Source organism: Microcaecilia unicolor, chromosome 2, assembly GCF_901765095.1.
Source record: "Microcaecilia unicolor chromosome 2, aMicUni1.1, whole genome shotgun sequence".
NCBI classification, from domain to species: domain Eukaryota; kingdom Metazoa; phylum Chordata; class Amphibia; order Gymnophiona; family Siphonopidae; genus Microcaecilia; species Microcaecilia unicolor.
Window position 1 is genome coordinate 541,579,394 of NC_044032.1, and position 23,088 is coordinate 541,602,481.

Below are 23,088 nucleotides of genomic sequence, written 5' to 3' on the forward strand. Positions count from 1 at the left end.
CCTCGTGTAATGGAGCCGGCTCACCCCGAAGAACAACCAGCTCGCAAGAGCTGTCAAAATTTAACAAGCAGCTCTTGCGAGCCGGAGCGAGCCGGCTCCAGCACACCACTGATTGTATGCAAATGTCTCGTGTATACTCATCATGGGTGTCCTGAAAACTTGTCTGGCTGGGTATATCCCGAGGCCTAGGTTGAGAATCCCTGGCCTAGACTAAACAGTAACACTTCAAAAAAGTTCTCTATCTCAGACACAATCAATAGAATCATAAACGCTAAAGGAAAAAACCTTAACAGCTCAGAGTAAAATTACCTCAAACAGCTTAGACGCTTCATCATTGGCAAAATACCTTCCTTTTGCTAAAGATGTGTTAAGACTTTGCTTGGCTTGTTCAAAAATTGTTTAAGCGCAGCGCAAAACTACTTAACTTTTTTGCTGTTCTCACGCCATAGAGCCTTCTCCATAAACACCTTATCAACCAACAAAGGCCAAAGTTCTTGCTTTGCTTCGTCAGGGTCGGTGGTGTGTAAGTGAGAAAAGAAAAAAGAAATCAGGTATTCAGCAGAGAGAAACAAACCAAAACCCCACACTACTTGCTTGCTTCCGTAACACCGGCTGCATTTCTTTAGGCTCACACAATCCAAGGAAATTGCCACTCCCTATTAAGAGTGACGTCAGACACCACTTGTTATGGGAGCCAATTAGATTCATTGACATACGTCCTCAAACAATCTGCATCTTTGAAGAAAATTTTTTTAAATATTTTTTAAAAGAAATAGCACCACTCAATTTTAGCATTCAGTCCAGCGGGTTCCATAGAATTAAGGCAAAAAATCCAATGTTGTTCAACTACTATTTTTGAAAAGAAGACTGTGGCAGGAACACCTTTTTCGACCACAGGAGTAGTCACCCGAAGTCCCTATGTGATAGTCTTCCTTTTTCATAGTCCATTAGTTATCAACGAATATATTCTGAGATACATGATCGCCAAGCAAAAGATTTATCTGATAGACTTTTGAACAAGGGGTATCTCGCTGAAGTTAAGGAGAGCCTACCAAAGATCTAGGTTTAACAGGTAATTGTTGTTACAGTCACAACAATGACATGAGCCTGATACTGTCCATACATGTGTGTTGAAATACACTACAGAGGTTTACAAAGTTGTAAGAATAATTAAGAAATACTAGGGAATATTGACAACTTTACCAACATTTTCCTCTTCTACTGTTCATTTTGCATTCAACCGTGGAAGGAATTTTAAAGAACTACCATGCCCCGCAGATTTGCCTGAATTGAACTCTATTAACTCCATTGGAGAATCAAACTTTGGGTCATAAAAGCTGTGGGGAATGTTCATTGTGTGCTTTGATGATAGAGGCATCAGTGTTTAATGATCCAAATACTAAAGTTACTTATCGTCTGATGGCACAGACTTCTTGCAAGTCAGACTTTGTAGTATATTATATAATTTGCCTGTGTCAAAAACCTTATGTATGTTTAATTGAACATAAGAGCACTTATTAGAACTCAAAAGATTACATCTCCTCTAGCAATACATTGTGTGAAAGTTGGACATGAATTTGTTCAATTACGTTGTATTATTCTACAACAGATCACCTAGTCCCCTAGGGGGGTCTACAGACTGAGAATGTTGTGACAAGCAGAACGTTGGATTTTTTGCCTTAATTCTATGGAACCAGCTGGACTGAGCGCTAAAATTGAGTGGTGCCATTTCTTTTAAAAAATATATTAAAAATTTTCTCTTATAAAATGTAGCTTTTGGTTAAGGTCGAATGTCATTGAATCTAATTGGCTCCCATAATAAGTGGCATCTGACATCATCCTTTATAGTGAGCGACCATTTTCTAGGACTGTGTGAGCCTGATGATATGCTGCTGGAGTTATCGGAGCAAGTAAGAAGTGGTGTGGAGTTTTGGTTTGCTTCTCAACTGCCGGGTACCCGATTTCTTTTTTCTTTTCTCAGTTACAAACCACCGACCCTGACAAAGGAAGGCAAAACTTTGGCCATTGTTGGTTGACGAGATTTTTATGGAGAAGGATCTGTGGCATGAGAACAGCGGCAACAAGTTAAGTAGTTTTGAGTTGTGCTTGAACAATTTTTTGAATAAAGCCACACAGTCTTAGCACATCTTTAGCAAAAGGAAGTTTTTTTTTGCCAATGATGAAGTCTAAGCTGTTTGAGGTAACTTTACCCAGAGCTCTTTGAGGCTTTTTCCTTTCTTTAGTGTTTATGCTTCTATTGATTGGTTATGAGATAGAAGTGTTTTTGAAGTGTTGCTGTGAGTAGAATTTGGTTCTCCAGGCCCTTCTGATTACTGTAGTTGATTCTAGAATAAACGATGCCAGCATGGTCACCGCACTAGCCACGTAATTCAGCGCTGCTACCCATTTGGATAGTAGCAATAAATATAAGAATTAAACAGCATACTGGCTTCAACCTAAGCCATCAACTATGGCGGCTGAAATTTTACTCTGTTATATAGCTTATACTGCAAGATGGGGGTGAAAGGGAGGCCCACAAAAGCAAAAGTCAATTCAGGTTGTCACAACCTCTTGATCTGGGCCTGACCTCAGCTGAAATAACTGAGAAATCATAGTAGGGATTAGAGTCCTTCAACACGGCAAAGACCTTGGGTGATGCAGGGCTGTAAAGACACACAAAGGAGACATCCCCTGTTTCTTAGAGCGTACAATCTAGTCTGATCACTTTATAATACTTGGGAAGGATAGGTGTAGAAATGGTGTTACAAGGAAGAAGGGAGGTTAGATGAGACCAACAGCAGCATAAGGGTGAAGAGAGAGAGATTTTTCCAGATGTATGTTTGTGGCCTCCTGTAGTCCTGACCAAGCTAAAGAGAGATCTCTTCAAGAGGAGAGTAACAGCTACATCTTCTAATGCATCTGTAAAAGAGCAGAATGGCAGGTGTCATCTGCATAAAGGAGCAAAGGGAGGCAGGGTGACGGTCAGAAGAGAGGCAGCTGGTATAAGCAACAGAGCAGAACAGTAAGTGCACCCAGTTCTCTGCTGAGAAGTGTATGCAGCTGGTATTAGCAAATACAAAATCTGATGAATAATCATGGGTTTGCATCGGCATCATCAGATATTGAAAGTGGCTTGAAAAGGAAGATCTTGTTTAGTATGCTAAGTGGCGAAGAGCTAGGAAGTGATAATGGCACTGCCAGGGCCATGAGCATCCCACAGGTAAAGCAGAGTAGGTAGGATGCCCCTGGCCTTTCATCTTCTCCAACTTCAGCCCCATGCCAGGTTCCCTTCCCCCAACCCCAATAGAGTGGAAGTCTCATAAAACCCCAGTGATTTGGAGCCATTTAAAAGTACTTGAGGATCTGCAGAATAGAGAAAGTAACTACTATAAGCAGGGCCATTCTTAGGAAGGGGCAAGAGGAGCAAACGCACAGGGCCCCACGGCGCTCCCTCCTACTCCCCGCCACTGCCGCGATCTGACTCCTTGCCTCCCCTCCCCCCGAGCCACAGAGCAGGGCTGTGGGGGCGGCCCGCCCCGGGTGGAGGTCAATAGGGGGTACCGCCATGGATGTTTCTCCCCCCCCCCCCCCCCGACTAGTGCAGTATCACTCACCCCTCCTCGCTTCACACCTACCCCACTCTGCTGGTTTTTAAACTTCGCAGCCTTCAGCAGCATCAGTAACGTAAGCGCTGCCTTCGGACAGCCCCGGAAACCTTCTCTGTACAGCGTCCCACCTACGTGGGAAGCTGTATAGAGGAGGCTTCTGGGGCAGGCCGAAGGCAGCATTTTCATCTCTGACATGCTGGTGGTGGGCCTGGAAGCTTGGAGGCCTGCAGGAGTGGAGTGGGTTGGAGTGAGGAGGGGGAGAGCGATACCGCACTAGTCGGGGGGGGGGGTGGAGGAAGGAGGGAGAGCAATGCCAGCCAGACCATAGGGAAAGGGGGGTGGAGAGAGAATGATGTGATGTGATACCAGATCTAAGGGGAAGGGGGGAGAGTGGAGAGAGTGATGCCAGACCTAAGGGGAAAGGGTGGTGGAGAGAGGAAGGAAATTGATGACAGGGGAATGGGGAAAGGGGGGTTGGAGAAAGGAGTGAGAGTGATGCCAGATCAAAGGGAAGTGAGAGGAGATGGGGAGAGAAAGGTGGGACACATGAGAAAAGGGGGGGGGGGGGTGGAGAAAGGATTGAAAGTGATGCCAGGTCAAAGGGAAGTGAGAAAGGTGGGATTATGAGGGAGAGGAGACTGGGAAAAAGCTGGATCTGAGGAGGGGGAGAACAAGATGCAGTACTATGAAGCAGGGGAGAGAAGAGGGAGAGAGATACTGGCCCTGGGGTGGGAGTGCAGGGGAGAGGGAGAAAGGAGGATGAGGAACACTGGAAGGGAAGAGGAGACAGAGGGCAGATGATGAACATGGGGGGAACAGGGACAAGAACACAGCAAATTCTGAACATGGGAGGAATGGGGACAGGGACACACAGTGGAGGTTATGGATAGGAGAGGCAGTGAGTCAGAGGGAATGAAAGTGGACATGGAGAGAAAAACGTCAAATAGGAGATGAGCAGAAGATAGATATCGATGGGGAACAGAGAGAGGAGAAAATGCTGGAATGCATCATGCAAACAGGAGAGAGGGAGGCACAGGCTGGATAGAAGGGAAAGAAAAGGCAGGCAGTGGATGGAAGGGACAGAGAAAGCTGGCAGACACCATATGGAATGGGGGAGAGGCAGACGCAGGATGGAAGGGGCAGAGAAAACAGACATGCTGGATGAAAGGGAGAGAGAAAGAGAGCAGATGCTGGATGGATGGGAGAGAGCGAAGAGAAGACGAGGAAAGCAGAAACCAGAGATGACAAAGGTAGAAAAAAAGATTTATTTGCTTTAGAATAAAGTAATATTGTAGCTGTGGTGACAAATAGAAAATGAAAATAAGGTGATCTTTTTGTTGGACTTGTTTTAATACATTTTTGACTAACTTTCAGAGAACAAAACCTCCATCCTTAGGACAGGACTGTAACAGCAGTATACTGTACTGACCTGAGGAAAGAGGTTTTGGACTCTGAAAGCTAATTGAAAAATGTATTAGTCCAATAAAATATTATCTTATTTTCTATTTTTTGTTTTATTTCTATTTGTTAATTTGTAAAGTGGTGATTGGTTTTTGTCAGTTTTTTTCAAATTTACGTCTGCTATCTTTATATTTTGCACAGTACTAGGGGACATACATCACTGTTTCTGTGGTGTTGCATTGTATGTGGAATGTGACCTCTTGGGGGTTCAGTTTAATTTTTATCACATATTTCTATTTTAGTTTGTGGTTACTTATTCTATACTTGGTGAGGATGTATCTGTGTTCTATGTGAAAACGACATGGTTTTGTGTTGGCAGGATCATTTTTACTAATGCCTTGTTTAGTTTTACAATGGGTGTATTGCTGTTCTAGTGCTCACTGTGATGTTTAAGGGACACCCTTGTAGTATTATATTCATGCAGAGATTTTTTTTTCTCTTGGTAAAGGGCCGCTAAACAGACATCATGTTATGAGAATTAAATACTCAATATTCAGAGTTTCTATTTATTTATTTATGGCTTATCCCACATTAAACTTGAATTACTTAGATTGAAACCTGGGAGCATTTAAAATCTTTTTTTCTCCTGTGCCTACATCAAAAGGAAAAAAAGATGGCATGTGGGAACTTGCTCCTTTGCTTTGTGGAATGCAGTGGTATATTATAAAAATACATGTGCTTTTTATTATTATTATTACAGTTTCAGAGAAGGTATTGATTAATGAGGGAAGGGTTTCCTTTGTGCAGAACTGGAGTCAGTCTAAATGTGCCAGCATTGTCCAGTTCAGCACACTATTAGCAGTCAAGTTCATACAAAGTTAATTATTTTCAGTGGAAAATAAATCTGTTGGCCCAGGCTGCTTACTATGTGAATATTCAATCACTTTTTCATTATTGCTACCAAGTATTACATATTAAGCAAATTTGTTCTAATTCATGTATCCAGTCCTTATATGCACATGGTTTTGCTTTTTAAACCCAAAGGTTTCCTATGATAGCACTGTGAATATTTGAATTATTTTTTCTATACATTTTGCTTGATTTGTCTTTATTTGAAATAAAAAAAATGTTTAAAATGCATCTTGTCAACAAGGGGCAGGACTAGGTGGGGCTGGAGTCCTCAGCGAACTGGTCTGCACAGGGCCCCGCAATTGCTGAGACTGGCCCTGACTATAAGAAGCATATAGTAGAAGGAAGCTGGTGGACCATCTAAAAGTGGCATGCAGCATCACTTGTAAAAACAGCATTCTTTCCAGCTTAGTACAAGCAAGAGTGCTGATCTAGGCTGAGGATTCTATTCAACAGCAGAATAAATGGAAATACTACTGAGCTGGCAGATAAAGCCAATGATAAACATAGTAACGTGGAGGGGCATAATCGAACGGGGCCGGTCATACATATGGGCGACCATCTCTAAGGCCGGCCCTGGAAAGCGACATACCCAACCGTATTATCGAAACAAGATGGCCGGCCATCTTTTGTTTTGATAATATGGTCGGGGACTCCCAAATCTCAACATTTGTGCCTTAGAGATCGCCACCATTGGTTTTTGCCAATAATGGAAACTAATGGCGGCCATCTCAAACCCGGCCAAATCCAATTCATATGGGTGAAGGGGGGCACCTACATGTAGGTACAGTGGGTTTCAGGTGGGTTTTGGAGGGCTCACATTTACCACCACAAGTGTAACAGGTAGGGGGGATGGGCCTGGGTCCGCCTGCTTGAAGTCCACTGCAGTACCCACTAAAACTGCTCCAGGGACCTGCATACTGCTGTCTTTGAGCAGGGTATGACATTTGAGGCTGGCACAAAAATGTTTAAAATTTTGTTTTTTTTGGGTGAGAGGGGGTTGGTGACCACTGGGGGAGTAAGGGGAGGTGATCCTCAATTCCCTCCGGTAGTCATCTGGTCAGTTGTGGCACTTTTTTGAGACTTGATCCTAAAAATAAATGGACCAAGTGAAGCCGGCCAGTGCTCGTCAGAGCTGGCCTTCTTTTTTCCATTATGGGCCGAAGCCGGCATCTCATAACCACGCCCCCGTCCCGCCTTCCGTACCCTGCTGAAATGCCCCCTTTAACTTTCGCCGGCCCCGCAACGAAAAGCAGTTGAAGCCGGCCAAAATTGGCTTTCGATTATACCAATTTGGTTGGCTTTAGGAGAAGGCCGGCCATCTCCCGATTTTGTGTCGGAAGATGGCCGGCCTTCTCCTTCGAAAATAAGCAGGATAGTAACATAGTAGATGACGGCAGAAAAAGACCTGCACGTTCCATCCAGTCTTCCCAACAAGATGAACTCATATGTGCTACTTTTTGTGTATACCTTACCTTGATTTGTATCTGCCATTTTCAGGGCACAGACCGTAGAAGTCTTGCCCAGCACTAGCCCCGCCTCCCAGCCACCAGCCCCCCTCCCCCCACCAGCTTTGCCACCCAATCTCGGCTAAGCTTCTGAGGATCCATTTCTTCTGAACAGGATTCCTTCATGTTTATCCCACGCATGTTTGAATTCCGTTACCGTTTTCATCTCCACTACCTCCCGCGGGAGGGCATTCCAAGTATTCACCACTCTCTCCGTGAAAAAAATACTTCCTGATATTTTTCTTGAGTCTGCCCGGTCGCCCATATGTATGACCGGCCCCGTTCGATTATGCCCCTCCACGTTACTATGTTTATCATTGTTGCCTTATCTTGTCTGCTGAGCCCCACAAAACCCACTACCCCCAACTGGACACCACTACAATAGCCCTTATGGGTGAAGGGGGCACCTATATTTATTTATTTGTTACATTTGTATCCCACATTTTCCCACCTATTTGCAGGCTCAATGTGGCTTACATAGTATCATAACGGCGTTCGCCATTTTCGGTATCAACAAATACAAGGTGTAATTGTGGTAGAATATATGTGGGTACTGTAGGTTTGTGGTGAGTTTTGGAGGGCTCACAGTTTCCACCACAAGTGTAACAGGTAAGGGGAGGTATAAGCCTGGGTCCATCACCTGTATGCAGTGCACTGCACCCACCACTAGACTAATCCAGGGATCTGCATGCTGCTCTAATGGATTTGAGTATAACATCTGAGGCTGGTATAGAGGCTGATAAGTAATATTTTTAATCACATTTTTGAGGGGGGGGGGGGTTAGTTACCACTGGGGGAGTAAAGAAAGGTCATCCCAGATTCCCTCCAATGGTCATCTGGTCATTTAGGCATTTTTTGTAGATTATTCGTTAAGAGGTTTAGATCAAAATGTCCAGCTTATAGCTCTGGATGTTTTTGTTTTGTTCCATTATGGCAGAAAAACGTCCAAGTGTTAGGAATGCCCAGATCCCACCCTTAACCACACCCCTTTGTGATTTGAACACACTTCTGATGGACCTCATAAAAAAAGTCTAAAAATTGGTTTTGAACATACCAGATTTGGATGTTTTTGTGAGAAAAACATCCAAATACAGATTTATGCCACTTTTTGGACTTTTTTCTCTTTTGAAAATGAGCCTCAAAGGCTATAAAAGTTTGGAGGGGCAACTTTGGGCAACTTTCATTTTTGAAAGTTTTTGTATTATAGTGAACTATGCAATTTTTTTCAGAATTTTGATGTCTTTCATGTTCTACAGCCTGCAAATGATTTATGGGGTTAATTAATTTTTTGATAAGCATTTCTCATTTTTTTAAAATTGTACAAAAAACGTGCAAATTGTAATTATGCATTAAATATTTCAGAAAGATACCATGTAATACTTTGTTCTGTGTAAAATTATGTCAGCTTCTGTTCACGTAAGGATTCATTGAAACATACAGTTTCACTAAAGGTGCCTAAACCTTTGCAAACAACTTAAACTGCTTTGATGTAATTTATGGAAAGTTGAATATTAAGTCACACTGTGATAGCCATAATCGAACGGGGCCGGCCATCTATAAAGGTGGCCATCTCTAACGCCGGCCCCGTCAAGTGGCATACCTGACTGTATTATCGAAACAAGATGGCTGGCCATCTTTCACTTCACTGGCTCCCGATCCGCTACAGTATACAGTTCAAGCTTCTCCTTTTAACCTTCAAATGCACTCAATCTGCAGCCCCCCATTACCTCTCTACCCTCCTCTCCCCGTATGTTCCCACCCGTAACCTCCGCTCTCAGGACAAATCACTCCTATCTGTACCCTTCTCCACCACCGCTAACTCCAGACTCCGCCCATTCTGCCTCGCATCACCATATGCCTGGAACAGCCTTCCCGAGCCCATACGTCATGCGCCCTCCCTGCCCATCTTCAAGTCCTTACTCAAAACCCATCTCTTCTCCCTTGCTTTTGGCGCATAACCACCTTCCCCACTCTTGATACCTACACTGACTACATAGTTTGTAACCTTTAGATTGTAAGCTCTTTTGAGCAGGGACGGTCCTTCCCCATGTTAAACTTGTACAGCGCTGCGTAACCCTGGCAGCGCTATAGAAATGCTAAGTAGTAGTAGTAATCTTTTGTTTCGATAATACTGTCGGGGCCGGCCAAATCTCAACATTTGGCCTGCCCTTAGAGATAGCCGGCATTAGAGATGGCCGCCATTGGTTTTCGCTGATAATGGAAATTAATGGCAGTCATCTCAAATCCGGCCAAATCCAAGGCATTTGGTCGTGGGAGGAGCCAGCATTTGTAGTGCACTGGTCCCCCTCACATTCCAGGACACCAACTGGGCACCCTAGGGGGCACTGCAGTGGACTTCACAAATTGATCCCAGGTACGTAGCTCCCCAAATCCCCCCCAAAACCCACTACCCACAACTGTACACCACTACCAGCCCTTAGGGATGAAGGGGGGCACCTACTTGTGGGTACAGTGGGTTTTGGGGGGGGTTTGGAGGGCTCCCATTTACCACCACAAGTGTAACAGGTGGGGGGATGGGCCTGGGTCCGCCTGCCTGATGTTCACTGCACCCACTAAAACTGCTGCAGGGACCTGCATACTGCTGTCATGGAGCTGGGTATGACATTTTAGGCTGGCACAAAAATTATTTTTATATTTTTTTTTTGATGGGAGGGGGTTGGTGACCACTGGGGGAGTAAGGAGAGGTCATCCCCCATTCCCTCCGGTGGTCATCTGGTTAGTTGGGGCACCTTTTTGAGGCTTGGTCATGAACAAAAAGGGACCAAGTAAAGTCGGCAAATACTCGTCAGGGCCAGCTTTCTTTTTTCCATTATCGGCCGAAGCTGGCCATCTCTTAACCACGCCCCTGTCCTGCCGTCGATACACTGCTGACACACCCCATTGAACTTTCGCTGGCTCTGCGATGGAAAGCAGTTGAAGCCGGCCAAAATCGATTTGTGTCGGAAGATGGCTGGCCTTCTCGTTCGAAAATAAGCAGGACTGTATCACTTTGTACTTATATGAATTTTTTTTTTCAGACAGTATACAAACTTTCCAAAATTTAGCTTGCATACAATAGTAAAGTATCACAAAACTACTTTGTCCACTTGCATGTATGACTAAAGTTGTGTGATTAATGTAACGTCTGAAAAGAGTTTCAATATACATTGCTCAGAGAATATTTGTTTTTGTCTTGCAGATGCAGGGTTACTTCAGGATTTCTCTCAAGGATCTGTGGCAGAAGATAAGCTACATGTTCTTGCCAGACAACAGAGTCTAGAGTTAACACATGCAACAAAATGTATGTTTTATTAGTGTTTGTCTACAAAAAGGTTATTGCATCATAACAAACCATATTCTATGCAGAAAGAGGGTATTTTCATTAAAAAGGTTGCATAAGTGGAGAAGACAAGGGCTCTTGTTTTGTTCCAGTTTATAAAAATGCATATTCTTGTGTGTCTTTATAGGCTATTTAGTACAAATCATGCAGAAATTGTGGCTATATTGAACCTACGTATATTTACACCAGCTGGAGAGCAAATTGTGACTTCACCTGTGCTGTTCACAAAACCTGCCTCCAAACATGCCTATGCCAAAGTCACCTACAACTTTGTAAGAGACATTTTTACACACATATACTGACATACAGTAAACTCATAAATGTCTTAATAAAATTACCATAAAGATGCACAAAATTGGTATTTGTATTCCTGAAATACAAAATATATTGCTGCTTTATATTTTGAAGATTTTTTTTGAGAAGTAAACCACCACATATGTTCTACCTGTATTAACACAAAAGAGTCAGTCTGTTTCTGAAGTTTTGGTGGGTGATCGTTTGGTTCAATATTACGATACATGAGGAAAGAGCTTAGTCAAGATTGAAGGTTCTAGACTTCAAAAGAACTAGCTTTGCTAAGATGGGGGAATATCTCAAGGAAGAGTTAATTGGATGGGCACAGCTGAAGGAAGTAGAACAGCAGTGGGCAAAACTGAAAGGAGCATTTTTAAAGGTGATAAACCTCTTCATGTTAGAAAAGTACGTAAAAGTAAGAGTATAAGAAGGCCGCTTTGGTTCTCAAATGTAGTAGCTGAAAAGGTTAGTCTTCATAAGTTACAAGACTATGCAGAAAGAGGAAGACAGGCAAAAATACTTAGGAAAGCTAAGAGAAGCTGGAAAAGCTGTAAGGAAAGCAAAGATGCACATGGAAGAAAAGATAGCCGGTATAGTAAAACTGGGGGACAAGACATTTTTTAGATATGTAAGCGATAGGAGGAAGTGCCAAAACAGCATAGTGAGACTCGAGGGCGAAGGAAATGTTGAAACTGATAAGGATAGAGCTGAACTTCTTAACAATCATTTCTGTTCTGTGTTCATGGATGAAAGGCCAGGGGCAGGGCCACAGAAAACAATTGCTAATGGAAATGGTTGTTTGGTAGACCAAGACAGATTTTCAGTGGAGTCTGTTCGAGAGGAGCTAGCTAAACTAAAAATAGACACGGTGTTCAAAGAACTCGGGGAAGTTTTGGCGGCTCCATTGTTTGATCTCTTCAATGCTTCCTTAGAGTCTGGAGTGCTCCCGAAGGAATGAAGAAGTGCAAATGTGGTCCCTCTGTGCAAGATCGGAAGTAAGGAGGAGGTTAGGAATTACAGACCTGTTAGTCTGATCTTAGTGGTGAGTAAACTAATGGAAACGTTTCTAAAGCGGAGGATTGTGAGGGTTCTAGAATCAAATGGACTGCAGGATCCGAGACAGCATGGTTTCACTAGAGGCAATTCTTGTCAGACAAATCTGATTGATTTCTTTGACTGGGTGACTAAACAGTTGGATATGAGAGAGGCATGAAGGAAAATCTTACCTCACCAATCTACTACATTTCTTTGAAGGGGTGAGCAATCATGTGGATAAAGGTGAGCCAGTTGATATTATGTATCTGGATTTTCAAAAAGCTTTTGACAAAGTACTTCATAAAAGACTCCTGAGGGAATTAGAGAGTCATGGGATAGGAAGTAATGTCCTATTGTGGATTAAAAATTGGTTAAAAGATAGAAAACAGAGAGTAGGGTTAAATGGTCATTATTTATTCCCAATGGAGAAGGGTCGATAGTGGGGTTCCGCAGAGGTCTGTGCTGAGACTGCTGATTTTTAACGCGTTTATAAATGATCAAGAGATGGGAATAACTGGAGAGGTAATTAAATTTGCTGATGACATGAAGTTATTCAAAGTTGTTAAATCCAAGAGATTGTGAAAAATTGCAAGAGGATCTTAGAAGGCAAGGAGATTGGGCATTCAAATGGCAGATGACTTTTAATGTGAACATGTGCAAAGTGATGCGTGTGAGAAAGAAGAACCCAAACTATAGCTACGTGATGCAAGATTCTACATTAGGAGTCACCGACCAGGAAAAGGATCTAGGTTTCACCACTGATGATATTTTGAAACTCTCTGCTCTGTGTCCAGTGGCAGCTAAGAAAGCAAGTAAAATGTTGGGTATTAGGAAGGAATGGAAAGCAAAAATGGGAATGTTATAATGCCTTTGTATTGCTCCATGGTGTGTCCACACCTCGAATACTGTGTGCAGTTCTGGTCAACTCATCTCGAAAAAGATGTATAGTGAAATTAGAAAAGGTACAGAGAAGTGTGACAAAAATGATAAAGGGGATAGGACAACTTCCCTGTGAAGAAAGACTAAAGCGACTAGAGCTCTTCAACTTGGAAAAAAGATGGCTGAGGGGAGATATAAGAGAGGTCTATAAAATACTGCATGGAATGGAACGGGTGGACATGAATCACTTGTTTACTCTCCAGAAATACAAGGACTAGGGGGCACGCAATGAAGCTATTAAGTAGTAAATTTAAAACAAATCGGAGAAAGTATTTCTTCACCTAAAACTCTGGCATTTGTTTTTGGAAAATGTGGTAAAAGCAGTTAGCTTGCAGGGTTTAAAAAAAGTTTGGATAACTTTCTAAAAGAAAAGTCTATAAGCTATTATTAAGATGGACTTGGGGAAAATCTATTGCTTATTTCTAGGATAAACAGTATAAAATTGGTTTTATTGTTTTGGGATCTTGTTAGGTACTTGTAACTTGCATTGACCATTCTTGGAAACAAGACACTTGGATTGATGGACCTTTGATCTGTCCCAGTATGGCAACACTTATATTCTTACTAGTAAAAAAGGCCCGTTTCTGTTAGAAATGAAACGGGCGCTAGCAAGGTTTTCCTCGTAGTGTGTATGTTTGAGAGAGTGTGTGTGAGATTGACTGTGTGAGAGAGAGTGATTGTGCGAGTGTTTGTGACAGAGAGAGACTGAGACTGGGTGCGAGTGTGTCCGTGAGAGAGAGAGAGTGTGTGTGTGTGACTCAGAGTGTGTGGCAGGGGCCCCTCCCTCCCCCCTCCATCCCTCCGAGTTCCAGGGTCATGAGAGAGAGTGAATGTGCGAGTGTTTGTATGTGACAGAGAGAGACTGAGACTGGGTGTGAGTGTGTCCGTGAGAGAGAAAGTGTGTGTGTGAGAATCAGAGTGTGTGCCAGGGGCCCCTCCCTCCCTCCGAATTCCAGCGTCATCCCCCTTCCCTCCCTCTGAGTTTCTCCCCGACGTACAGGGCTATATGTGCAGTTACTCGAGGCCGGACTTAAAAACCTCCTTGAACTTGATACTGCAAAACCTGGCATCGTCTGTCCCGGGTAGGAGAAGTTCAGAGAACAGTTCTGCTGGCCCATCTGTGTCTGTTGTGAGTAGAAGAACCTTTCTTGTGCTCCGATCTTCAGCTCAGGCAATTCTTTGTTCTGAGGATCCAGTTGTTTATTAAAAGTTTGTGACTCGGTCCCGTTTAGCATAGTGAGAGAACAGAAGTGGCTGTAGAATGTGGGTGTAGTGCTCCCATTGACAGCCAGCAGCACAGAAAAAGAAACGATTAGGGGTAGAGGATGTGTGAAGAAGAGAAGATCTGAATCTGACTGTGTGTCAGGACCAAAACTGTCTCCCAGCCTTCTTTTGCCATTAGCATCTCAAGTGATCAAAGTTTATGTATAGGTACAGAGAAAAAAACGGGAAAAAATAGAATTCCCCTCACCAGTTAGCCAAAGTCCCTGCAGAGATGTGGTCGACTTTTTTTTTTTTTTTTTTTTGCCGTTTTGATTAGTTTCAGGAGTCCTCTGACTGCTCCTCCCCGTCATTCAACCTGCACCATGCTCTCTTCTAGTAGCTTAGCTGAACCCGTCCTGTTGTTATTGAAAGAAACTGGCTCGCCCTGAAGGAGGACAGAGCTTATTGATTGGCTGATTCCTGTTAGTAGGTGGGTCCTATCTTAGCATTTTGCTATGACTGTTCAAGTGTCCTTCTATGAAACAGCACGCCCTCAACAACGACGGGCTTTTAGATTGTCTGATTGCTGAGGAGGCGGGTCTTATTGTAACAGTAGTAAAAGAGGGCGGGGCCCGGAGTGATTTCCCACCCCCCGCCTCCCTGCCAACCCCTTCGTTGTTCTGCCATTGCTCCGCCCTCGAGAGCGGGGCCCGGAGCGATTTTGGTGGCTTTACCACCACGAACCTTCGAACCTTTTTGAAGGAAGTCAGGGCTTGGCTTCACTGACGTCAGTGTCCTCAGAACGTTGAGGGTGAGTTTTATTATAGTAGATGGTTAGTTAGTAGATGGTCACAAACTATAGCTACGTGATGCAAGGTTCCACGTTAGGAGTCAACGACCAGGAAAAGAATCTAGGAGTCTTTGTTGACAATACTTTGAAACTCTCTGCTCAGTGTGCTGCGGCGGCAAAGAAAGCAAATAGAATGTTAGGTATTATTAGGAAAGGAATGGAAAATAAAATGAGGATGTTATATTGAATACTGTGTGCAATTCTAGTCACAGTATCTCAAAAAAGTTAGTGGAATTAGAAAAGGTACAGAGAAGGGCGAGGAAAATGATAAAGGGGATGGAACGACTTCCTTATGAGGAAAGGCTTAAATGGCTTGGGCGCTTCAGTTTGGAGAAAAAACGGCTGAGAGAAGATATGATAGAGGTATTTAAAATACTGAGTGGTGTGGAATGGGTAGAGGTGAATCGCTTGTCTACTCTTTCCAAAAATACTAAGACTAGGGGGCATTCAATGAAGCTAAAAAGTAGTAAATTTAAAACAAATCAGAGAAAATATTTCTTCACTCAATGTGTAATTAAACTCTGGAATTCATTGCCAGAGAATGTGGTAAAAGCAGTTAGCTTAGTGGGGTTTAAAAAAGGTTTGAATAGCTTCCTAAAAGAAAAGTCCATAAGCCATTATTAAAATGGACTTGGGACAATCCATTGCTTATTTCTGGGATAAGCAGCAAAAAATGTATTGTACTGTTTTGGGATCTTGCCAGGTACATGTGACCTGGATTGGCCACTGTTGGAAACAGGATACTGGGCTTGATGGACCTTCGGTCTGTCCCAGTATGCCAACACTTACGTACTTATGGAGGGGAAGAGAGAGCAAGCTAGTAGGTATATGGGGTTCAGATGGGTGGTTGTGGTTGATGGCAGATGGGAAGCACAAATGACACTGTAGGGGTGATGGTTATTTATGTCTAAACACTGTAAGACTCACTTAATTTCATTTCAGTGAAGGTTTGTGATTATTTGGAATTAATTCCTGCAGCAGTGCCCCACAAATGTGAATGCAAGCGCTCTTGTGTTGGGGTAGTGCTTCCTCCTCCATGTCCACATCCTGCAGCTCCAGTCCCTCTGGTGTAGGGACTTTGTGCTTAACTCAAGATTGTGTAAGATATGGTAGGCCATGAATTTGGCAGGCCTTTTCCAGTTTGTAGAGGAGTTTCCATCAGATCTGTCTATTCAGTGGAAGTATTCTTGTGCTGTCCAAAAATCCTTTCTTTGTTGGTCCTGGTCTGATGTTGTGCTCCTAGGCATCATTGTAAGGGTCAGTCACATCCTTTGTGGTAGCCCATGTGTCAAATGGAGAGAGTCCAACATGGGGTGAAAGGGTACCATATATGATGCAGGATCTGTGCACAGATCCCCCTGCACAGGTGCAGTGAGCTATGTGATGGGACTTGGACCTCTTGATTGGTGCTGGCAGGTGTATGTGTGTGGGTAGGTACTGCTGCTGGTAATCTGGCCACTCTCAAAAATGGTCACATATCCCTGAGTGAGTCGGGATATAGGAGTCAAGGCAGGATCCGGGGAAGACATCATTGATCTCACCCTGGGCATTTAGGCCTTTTTTTTTTTTTTTGCAGTAGGTGAGCGCTCTCCCTTTCAGAGGCTTGATAGCACATGGGTGCAGCCCGACAGGACAGAAAGGAAGTGTTCCACCTCATAGAACTGGGTCATTGTCACAACTGCACAGCGTGAGGGAAGGCAATATAGTATAGAGATGTGTATGTGAGAAGGGTTGTGAGTAACTGTGTGATTCACCATGAGATGACAGTCTGGTTGAGACCAGCAATGACAGCCAGTACAGACTGGTAAGTGCTATGGTGTCCTTGAGGTGTGTGGACACAGATTGCCCCCTGTAAGTGGTGGAGCAGCTCTAGCTCTTAGCAGATTTGGTATATAGCAGCCTCATCAAACTGAAACCTGGAGAGGCACTGTTCATCAGTAAGTTGTAGGAGCTGTGTTCTGGGCCTATATATCTTGTGATAAGGATGTGTCCTGGTAGTCCTCCTGTCTTTCATGTGTGCCTCATACAGTATTGCCTGCGTACAGTCTATATATTAGAGAGACTCATGGCTCCAGCCTACCACTACTAACACCCAGTTGTTTTTCCTACTACCAGCATTGTGCCTCACACAAACACTGGCAACACAGTGCCATCCCATTAACAAGTGCCCATCAGCACTTTGTCTCTAGATTCCTTCTTCCCCTCTCTCCACCCTTTAGTCTTCATACCTTACCTCCTGTCCTCTGGGACAGCAATGTGTTAATTGGCAGCCCTAGAAAAGTCATGGTGGCCTATGCGAGGCCTTGAGCACCTGCAAATCCTCAAGTCCTGCCAATTCCCACCCTTTCCAAAACAAGAAGTTCAGAGGAGGTGGAGAGCAGTCAGTGTTTGAGTATGTGCAGTTACTCAAGGCTCTGCACTGGCCATGATGTATCTTCTGTAGCTGCTGACTGCTGCGTTAAGGCCTGAATGAATAATTAAGCTCTGGAACTCGTTTCTGGAGGAAGTGGTAATAGCAGTTAGCATATTTGGACAAGTTTCTAGAGGAAAAGTCCATGATCTGTTATTAAGATTAGTCATGGGATAACTTATCCATGGGATCACTAGCATGGAATATTGCTACACTTTGGGATTCTGCCAGGTAGAGGACCATCGATCTGACTCAACATGGCTATTCTCACATTCTTATGTACCATTTGCCTTCTGCTATACAAGCTGTTGCTTCTTAGGTGGGTGATGATCAATCGATTTCAAATTTTAGTGAAGGCTCATTCTGCTCTTGCCCAGTCAGTATCCTGGGCTGTTGCACCAGAAGGCATCTGCAGGGCAGTGACATGGTTGCCTATACATACCTTTGATATATATATTTTTTTTAATTTTCAAATTTTCTTATATATCATGTGCAAGTCAGAAAGCTATTGGAGCAGTGTACATAGGTATTGTTCTGTCCCTGGAGGACTCAAGAGTTTTTTGTACCTGAAGCAATGGAGGGTTAAGTGATATGCCCCCCCCCCCCCCCCCAGATCATAAGGAGCTGTAGTGGGATTTGAACGGAACTTCCTTGTTCTCAGCCCAATACTCTAACCAAAAGGCAGCTACTCCATTTCAGGGACAACACAGCCTTTGGCAGAGCTATTATTCAGGGGGCCTTGTCCTCCCCCACCTAATAACGTATTGGTCTGAACTGGTCTAGCAGGATGAAAGGGAAGGTGAAATGTATTCCTGCCTGTTAATTTCCTTTCCTTTCCTTGAGACCTGCTAGAATAGTCCAGGGCTCGCCCTGGAAGACTACGGCATGACATAACTGTCAGGATTTGCTGACCCTGTCCCTGGCTTTGTATATAGCTATAGATTATTTGGGATTGGATGTTTATAATATATGCTGAAGTGATTCAGTGGAGTTAAAATTGGTGTGTTGCAAGGCGAATCTACCTGATCCTGCTTTGGCTGTGGCTTGTTGGAGAATTCAAGTTGTACCAACCCTTACCAGTGGTGCGACTGCTGTTGCCAGGAGTACCCAGTTATGGAACCAGTTTTGTTTTTCAGTTGAAATCATGAGTTCTGGTAACTGAAACCAACCGTTTTCTCCATTTTTCCACAGGTCAGAGAAAAAAACAACTACTCAATTGCAAATTTTACAAAATGCTACCATCCGTTTCTTATACCACCATGCAAAAAAAACATGATCACGTCACTCGTTTTGTTCTTTACATTGGTTGCCTATCAAATTTCGCATATAATTTAAAATTTTGTGCTTGGCATTCAAGGTCCACCACCTCAGAACCCCTTTTTTCTTATCATATCTGGTCATCCCATATACCCTGGCACTTGCACTATGTTCCTTCAGTGGGCATTGTTTTTTTCTACCTTCACCCAAATAGTCCTGCTATGAAAGTACCAGGTCATGAGTGATCTTTTCCCTAGCGCCTACATTATGGAATGATCTGCCAGCGTATATCAAATCGGAATTTTCCTTTACAAAATTTTAAGTCTTACCTTAAAATATATTACTTTGAATTAGCCTTTGGACTACTCAAGGTATGATTCTAATTTATCTACTGAGCCTGAAAGACTAGAGACAGTCAGCCCATCCTTGTTCCCCTTTTATCGACTACCTGAGTTTTCCCTTCCCATTCCTCTAAGATATGAATATGTTTGCTTTCCTTTTAAGAATTGTCATTCTTTTCCTTTGATTTTATAGATTTTTGCTTTTTACTGTTAACCGCTTTGATCAGACTCTGCAGTATATCAAATATCTGAATAAACGATAATTTGGAATCCTCTCACGTAGAAGCTGCTTTATTGGATAAGTAATGGGATAGTTTCCGTTGTTTTGTTTTGAGGAGACTATCATGGGTTATGGGCTTGTGTTCCATGATGTGATTGAATATATTAATTGCTGAATATATTGAAACATATTTTTATTCCTTTTGATACTTATGTATGTTTATTGTGAAAATCTATTACTAGTACTACTAATCATTTCTATAGTTCTACCAGACGCTATAGAAATTTAATAAATATAAACTGTGTTATAAAGTTTAGTGGTTAAACATGGGAAGGGTGCTGGGGTGAATAAAATCAGGGATCTCGCAGGTTTATGTATCCAAGAAGGTAGAATAGCAAGGAGGAAGATGATAGAAGCTGTTTTAAACAGAACTGTTATCCTTTTTGGCTGCCGGCTGCCGACTGGAACATATCTTTGGCAATATAGACAGAAAGTTCCATTTTTGCCATCTGTTCAGTTCCCTTGCTATTATATTAGGTTTATTTATAAAATGGTGACCTTTTCCCTAACTACAGTACATTAACATTATTTGTTTTGTATTTTTTTAGTTCATAAAGTACAAGCAATTGTCTACTGCACATGCTCAGTTTATGCTCAAGAAAATGAAAATGTTGTGACTAAAGCACTGGAGATCAGTATAGAAGGAAATAAAGCACAGCCTTATAGGTAAGGCACATAAACTTTTCTCATCATGTGTAATGTATGCAAAGACTTAGGGGCCCTTTTACTAAGCTGCGCTAAAAGGGGCCATGCGCTACGATTAGGGCACAAGTTTCCCCACACTCTGAGGCCACTTTAGCATGGCTGTAAAATGACCGCATTTCCATTTTTTCCATTAATGGCCAGGTGCTAATTTCCCAGTTAGTGCATGGCCTTTAGTGCAAGAGCCCTTACCAACACTTATTTAGTAGGCAAAAAGGGCTCACGCTCTAACTATGTGCTAATCAGTTGGCTTGTTGCAGTGTAGCTGCACTAACTGATTAGTGCTGGCCATGCCTACTCTTCGTCCTCCAAACACGCTCCTGGGAAAGCGTGTGCAGATGCCTGAACTACCGCCGGGCGCCTAACCATACCCTTGGTAGTGCATTTTTGTGTGCGGGAAGCGCATGTTAGTGCTTACTGCTGCTTAGTAAAAAGACCCGTTAATAAGGTAAATTCAGTCCTTTTTTCCTGATCCAGTGACCTAGAGAAGGGTGGTACAGCAATACCATATCTGCTGCAGATAACCACAACTGGAGCTTGCAATGCCTTGAGCCTGATCCCAAATCCTCTCAATGCTATTTGTGTTCACATATGACAGAAACATTCATAGCTATAAAGAGCAGCATGAAAAAGTCTCTGTCTTAGTCCAGTTCTTCAGCATAAGCGACATCTCTTTCTCAAGAGATCCAGGATTCGCACTGGACACTGCAAATGCATCAACGTCAAGAGTACATTGAGCACCGATAGAAGCCACCTGGAGCAAACTTGAACTGATTCCTGCCTGAAGAAGAGGAAGAGGGATCCTCATTTTTGGCACAGAGGGCACTCATAGCACAATTCTGTAATGTAGGCTCCAGTGTTTATGTGCTCCTTGCTCACACAAATGTCAAGAATACTAGCATTTACCTAGGTCAAAGTGTCAGGGTACCTAAGTGCTGTTCTGTAATAGCACGCATAAATGCAAGTAAGGCATACACGTGTATGCGACTCCCATGGGTAACTTATAAAACACTATAAATTACATGTGTCCCGCATTTAGGCACCTGCACTTATGCCAGGTCTATGGCTGATGTGACTACAGGTGCATAAGTGGTGTGCCAATACCAGGTTATGTTAATTTCTATAATGGAACCTGGACACCCAGGTACTGATATAAAATAGGTTCATACCACACATTCTTAGGGTGACTAATTGTAGAATTGTCCCCTTAGTATCTAGCATTGAGCAGAGTCTCAGACGCATCAACATTGAGCCCTGTAAAAATACAATGTCAGTGCACCAAAATAATGGTGGATCCCATATCCTTAAAGTGCCCCAATCAAAAGTCTGCTCAGTCTTCTTGAGATCAGACTTGAGACCAGGCTACCAATATAAAGTTGGCATTAGCAGCTTTCAAGGAAGAGTTCAACAGGAAGATTTACATGAGGCTTATTTAAATGTATTGACATTATAACCTACATTAGCCTATAAAGTTCAATGTGGCTTACAGTCAATCAGCAAAACAATAACAAAAAATGGATCCTCAAGTCTAACAACAAGGTTAAGTCACGGGGAGGGGCATAATCGAAAGGGACGCCCAAATTTTGCTGAGGATGTCCTCGCAAAACGTCCCGGTGAAGGGGCGGGGGAACCCGTATTATCGAAACAAGATTGACGTCCATCTTTCGTTTCGATAATACGGTCGGGGATGCCCAAATCCTGAAATTTAGGTAATCCTTAGAGATGGTCGTCCCTAGACTTGGCCGTTTCCAATAATGGAAACCAAGGACGCCCATCTCAGAAACGACCAAATGCAAGCCTTTTGGTCGTGGGAAGAGTCAGCATTCGTAGTGCACCGGTCCCCTTCACATGCCAGGACACCAACCGGGCACCCTAGGAGGCACTGCAGTGGACTTCATAAATTGCTCCCAGGTACATAGCTCCATTACCTTGTGTGCTGACCCCCCCACCACCAAACCCCACTACCCACAACTGTACACCACTACCATAGCCCTTATGGGTGAAGGGGGGCACCTAGATGTGGGTACAATGGGTTTCTGGTGGGTGTTGGAGGGCTCACATTTACCATCACAAGTGTAACAGGAAGGGGGGATGGGCCTGGGCCCGCCTGCCTGAAGTGCACTGCACCCACTAAAACTGCTCCAGGGACCTGCATACTGCTGCGATGGACATGAGTATGACATAAGTACATAAGTATTGCCATATGAGTACATAAGTATTGCCATACTGAAAAAGACCAAAGGTCCATCAAGCCCAGCATCCTGTTTCCAACAGTGGCCAATCCAGGTCACAAATACCTGGCAAGATCCCAAAAAGGTACAAAACATTTTATACTGCTTATCCCAAAAATAGTAGATTTTCCCCTAGTCCATGGTCTATGGACTTCTCCTTTAGGAAGCCGTCCAAACCTTTTTTAAACTCTGCTAAGCTAACTGCCTTTACCACATTCTCTGGCAACGAATTCCAGAGTTTAATTACACGTTTTAAATTTTCTACATTGTAGCTTCATTGCATGCCCCCTAGTCCTAGTATTTTTGGAAAGCATAAACAGACGCTTCACATCTACCCGTTCAACTCCACTCATTATTTTATAGACCTCTATCGTATCTCCCCTCAGCCGCCTTTTCTCCAAGCTGAAGAGCCCTAGCCGCTTTAGCCTATCTTCATAGGGAAGTCGTCTCATTCCCTTTATCATTTTCATCACCCTTCTCTGCACCTTTTCTAATTCCACTATATCTTTTTGAGATGTGGTGACCAGAATTGAACACACTATTCGAGGTGCAGTCGCACCATGGAACTTTCCTAATAATACCTAACATTCTATTTGCTTTCTTAGCCACAGCAGCACACTGAGCAGAAGGTTTCAACGTATCATCAATGACGGCGCCTAGATCCCTTTCTTGGTCCGTGACTCCTAACTTGGAACCTTGCATTACGTATCTATAATTCGGGTTCCTCTTTCCAACATGCATCACTTTACACTTGCTCACATTAAACGTCATCTGCCATTT

The 23,088-nt window shown here is 43.3% G+C and overlaps 1 protein-coding gene across 1 annotated transcript in view; it reads left to right on the forward strand.

Moving 5' to 3' along the window:
* Positions 1-23,088, forward strand: part of NSUN7 (NOP2/Sun RNA methyltransferase family member 7) — a 201,825-nt gene that overhangs the window by 156,777 nt on the left and 21,960 nt on the right. The window contains exons 9-10 of the mRNA XM_030191328.1: positions 10,626-10,727; positions 19,924-20,041. Coding sequence (XP_030047188.1) covers positions 10,626-10,727; positions 19,924-20,041 — 220 coding nt within the window. The remainder of the gene's footprint in view (positions 1-10,625; positions 10,728-19,923; positions 20,042-23,088) is intronic.